This window comes from Anneissia japonica, unplaced genomic scaffold (assembly GCF_011630105.1).
Source record: "Anneissia japonica isolate Jap-2015-1 unplaced genomic scaffold, ASM1163010v1 scaffold1606_len605190_cov180, whole genome shotgun sequence".
NCBI classification, from domain to species: Eukaryota; Metazoa; Echinodermata; class Crinoidea; order Comatulida; family Comatulidae; genus Anneissia; species Anneissia japonica.
This window is the reverse complement of record NW_022749369.1, coordinates 85,379-89,836: the sequence shown is the minus strand read 5'-3', so window position 1 is coordinate 89,836 and position 4,458 is coordinate 85,379. Positions and strand designations below refer to the sequence as shown.

Sequence of the window (4,458 nt, the reverse complement as noted above, 5' to 3'; positions counted from 1 at the left end):
ATGACTGTGTTTAAGAAACTAGGTCGCTTTCCTTGTTTCGTCTGTGTTTGATTATGCTTAGTCGCTAAGGTAACCAACTTCTTTTTAACTCAACAACCAAACCTCAACTGTGTAAACAAACGTAAATTATTACTATGGGCCGCCTTTGGTGCCTTCGATTACACGAATTTTCACGTGTATAATGTTTTTAATGAAAAACAAATTGCGCTTTTTGATATTTTGTTAAAACTTGTATTGTTTATATAGATTATTTCAGCTTCTGAATATTGCAAGGCTCAGTTTAATGCACAGCGTATAACATAATTGAATCTACTGGCGCAGTCGATTGTTTTTGGTTTGTATAAAGTTACTTAGCAACTGTTACGCTTGATTGAATAACAGTGCCTGGGTCAGCAAAATAGGGTACTACCACTGATCAGCAATTTACATAGGTCTGTGGTCCGATCCTAGCAGAAAGGTAGTAAATCTCATTGCATTCGACATTTGTAATTAGATTTTTGTACTTGTTTTAGTTTGGCATCGTGCTAAACATGATTCACCAGCCTGCTGTTAAACAAAGATATGTCAATAAAATAGTAGGCTTATAAATATAGGCCAGGGCCTAGGCCTAATTCTTCCCCAGCTCAGCTGAACGATGGGTGCTCATCACAGCAGCAACTTAACTTTGAGCGCCGCTCCAAATACTGCTGGTCTTGGAGAGGTATATCAAAATGATCTGTCAAAGCCGAATCACGTCTTTTCAATTAAAACGTGTACTCAATTTATTTTTTTATTTGAAGTGGAATTTTGATTATATTTTTTTTCTATTTTCACGATGGAAGATGGAGGCTGAGCAACCGCAGAATTGTCTTAAAAAATAAAAATATGTATAATTACAATATATAGGCCTAAATAATTTAATTAATCTAAGCAAATAAATATTGTCATCACTCACTTGTTACAATGTATCACAATTATTACTATCATTGTAAATAATATCAACATTATTATTAATATAGTCATATTTAAGGTTACATTTTTAAAAAATCATTGTAAGGGCCTATAGTAGGTACCTTGGGGGTATATACATTAAAATTTCAATTTATGATAACAAAAATACTAATAATTGTAATTTGTCTTTACTTTACTTGGCTGATTCATAATTTCTAAATGTTTCTTATAGGCTACACAGTATTTTATTGTTGATATTTTATCACTAACAACTGCGTTATTTGTAAGAAACATTTTTGATGTAGTAATTTGTATTTGCCATTTTGATTGATTTTTTTTTATTGTACTTACTTGCTTTTATCTTTGTAAAAATGGGTTTTAATGTACAGCACTTTGATCTTTTTAGTAAAGGCGCTATATGAATGCTTCTTAATAATAATATTAATAATACATACATACAAAAGAGGCAGTATAGAAACCAAAAAAGTAATCATTATCATTATAATTTATTATGTAGTTAATTCTAATGGTTTAGTTTTCATAGAAATAATGTTAAATGAGTTTGTATTACTTTTTCATAGGTACTGAAGGCAATGAATGGTACAGTAGTACTTTATAATAAAAATGGCAGATGAAAAGAAAGTTGAGGAGCCATTCGCTGAAAGAAAGAATGGCAGAGACAACATAGACACAAATAAAGAAAAAGTATCTGAAAGATACAAAGAAGTTGCATTCAGTGAAGAAATAGAAGTGCACAAAGTTATTCAAGCAGATGACGCTGACAATGAGACAATTTTAAACCAGTCAAATTTCCCAAATAATGAATCTGGTAAAGGTGTAGATGACAATTTAAAGCAATGTGACACAGAAGATGCCATTGGTCAAATGTTTGGTAATGGTGACAAATGTACAAAGGATGACCAAGTAGATGGTTTGCGAAAAGTTGACGATGGCAATCTGGGTATAAAGGATGACCAAGATGTGCAACATGTTCGTAATGGTGACCAAGGTGCAGTAGATGACCAAATAGATGTGAAAGATGCAAGTAAAGATAACATAGGTTTAAAGCATGATAACATAAATGGAAAAACTGTTGGTAATAGTGGCGACGGTACAAAATATAACCAATTAGATGTGCAAAGTACTGGTAAAGATGGCCAACTTACAAAGGATGACCAAGAAGAAAATATATGTATTGATAACCAAGGTACAATTGCTTACCAAGTTAATGGGAAAAAGGCTGGTAATGGTTACCAAAGTACAAAGGGTGTTGAAGCATATAGGCACAATGCTGGAAATTGTGACCAAGTTGCAGAACTAGTTTTAAGAAAAACAAGCCAGGAGGAGCAAGATGACTTAAATTACACCGGAATTAAAAAGACAAATCTAAACAGAAATAAAGAACAAACAATGAATGTTACTGAAAAGAAAGAAGTTCTAGGCCTAGGTACAGAATGTATATTTATTAATAGTATCAAAATAGTTAATGGCATTGAACAACCTTCAGACAATACAATATTATCAGAGGAGCACATTGAAGAAAACATAAAAAGAGAGGTAATAACTCCAAGACAAAGAATTCTTAATGCTACTGATGATAATGACAGTGGTCATGGCCATGCAGATGGAATGGTAGATTTAGAATCTGATGAACATGCTGAATTTGTCCATGATGGTGATGATGATGGTGATATTGAAGAGTTACAGAAACTGATAGAAGAACATCATCTCACAAAATGTGACAGTAAGGCAGAACTATCAAATACAGGTAACTTGTACATATCTTTTAAAATACGGGGTTGTGTAGCTGAGACCATGTTTTTCTAATCTACTTAGTAAAGAAATTGTGTTATTAGCCAAGCAAAGAGGCTTGTCTACTGTGTCCCACTCTCTTTCTGACCTGACTGAGGAGAGGATACATAATTAAAAATAACATGAGCAAGGGATTTAGTTAGAAATTGCTAATTTTAACCCTCAACAATGGGATTGAGGTCATGACTCCTTCATCTGTAACTGACTCAGTAAATTGAAATCCTGTATTTCAACACTTATAATGTCGGTGACTATTATTAAAGGACTATATTATTTTTTTTTGTCTTGTTAAAAAAACCAATTCCTATGACTATGCGTTACTTTCAGGTAATAGGATGTTGTTGATTCAGGAGGACCAGTCAGAGAAACCTTACTATGACAAGGTGCCACCAATATCTGCCAGCAAGAGGCCAGGTCAACGACTGGCACCAAATAGAGCTCTTATTGCCCAGATTCCAACATCATCTGTAAAATGGAACTTGAGTGATGGGAGAATATCTACACAGCAGTCTGGAAGACTCCCACCAAATGTCATTAAAATGTCTACTGTTATGTTATCAGCAAAGTAAGTGCTTAATATTACTACATAATATGCTGTTCAAGTTCTTAACCATGATGTTGTGGGTTCAAACCCCATGCTCGGGGGCAAATTTACAGGCATCTCCCCCCCCCCCCTTCCTTTTGGATTCCCCCTTTTGGAAAGTCAAAAAAAAAAAAGAAAGAAAGAAGAAATTTATCGCCCAAAGGCCTCAGAGGTTGTTTTCAAGCGTCTAGAACACAGAAATTTTGCGGGGGCATGCCCCCGGACTCCTAGGGTATTGTTTTCTCGATTGGCCCCACTTTCTTCCCCCTTCCGGCCCCTTTTGGATATGTCTGGATCTGCCCCTGATGCTGTCTAATTCTTGTGTGTCCTTGAGCATAGAACTCTATTGCCAACAAGGTGGCAGATCATGGGGGTTCAAAACGGCACTCATCCCCAGCAGTAGTAAAAAAATCCCAGGCCTCCACTGGCACCACCCCTACCTTGACCCCACAATAAGGACGAGAACATCACAGCCCTCCCTAGGCCATATATTTTTGATTGAAACTTTCTAATCCTTCCCTGCAGAAACAGTCTGGATTCATCTCTAAAAAATGAGTACCTTGTAAATTATTGTAATTATGTGCAGCGTAGAAAATTGTTTTTGAATCCAGTAATTTGTGTTTTAACATTCATAATTATCTTTTGAGGTTCTCTAACAATGTTATGAAAAATTAATTTACTCAGCTTTTCTTGTAAAACTAGCATTGTAATATTTGTATTTGTTCATATATTTTTGTGATTAGATATTTGTTGTTGTAATTATTTCTTCAGGAAGAGACGTACTGCAGTAGTTCGGAGTGTGAGCCAATACTATGAAGACAAAAAACATGCTAAACTTCTGAGTAAGTATTTTCTCAGGCATAACCACATTTAATCCATTTTCTGTTATTTTTTCTTCTGAGATTCATAGAAAATGCATGTAGTATGTCCGTGTGAGCAATGAACCATCAGGAAAATGATTGAGTCCCTTGTAAAATATACTTCCATTCAGCTACTGTTCTTGTGAACTTAAGCCACAATCGCACTGGACTTTTTTTGGTAAAACTAACCAACACGTTGGCTAGTTTTACCATAATTAGTCCAGTGCGAACAGCACAGGAAGTTTACCTGACAGGAAACTTACCCAAGCCGCG

General features: G+C 35.1%; 1 protein-coding gene across 2 annotated transcripts in view; it reads left to right on the top strand.

Annotated features, from left to right (window-relative positions):
* Nucleotides 1-371: 371 nt before the first annotated feature.
* LOC117121068 overlaps nucleotides 372-4,458 on the top strand; it is a 20,426-nt gene continuing 16,339 nt past the window's right edge. Inside the window, exons 1-4 of one of the 2 annotated variants that reach the window (XM_033266162.1) lie at nucleotides 372-457; nucleotides 1,512-2,698; nucleotides 3,070-3,307; nucleotides 4,097-4,167. In XM_033266162.1, coding sequence (XP_033122053.1) covers nucleotides 1,555-2,698; nucleotides 3,070-3,307; nucleotides 4,097-4,167 — 1,453 coding nt within the window. In that variant the 5' untranslated portion in view covers nucleotides 372-457; nucleotides 1,512-1,554. Of the gene's footprint in view, nucleotides 458-570; nucleotides 701-1,511; nucleotides 2,699-3,069; nucleotides 3,308-4,096; nucleotides 4,168-4,458 lie in introns of those variants that run through there. The other variant, XM_033266165.1, reaches the window with a different exon arrangement.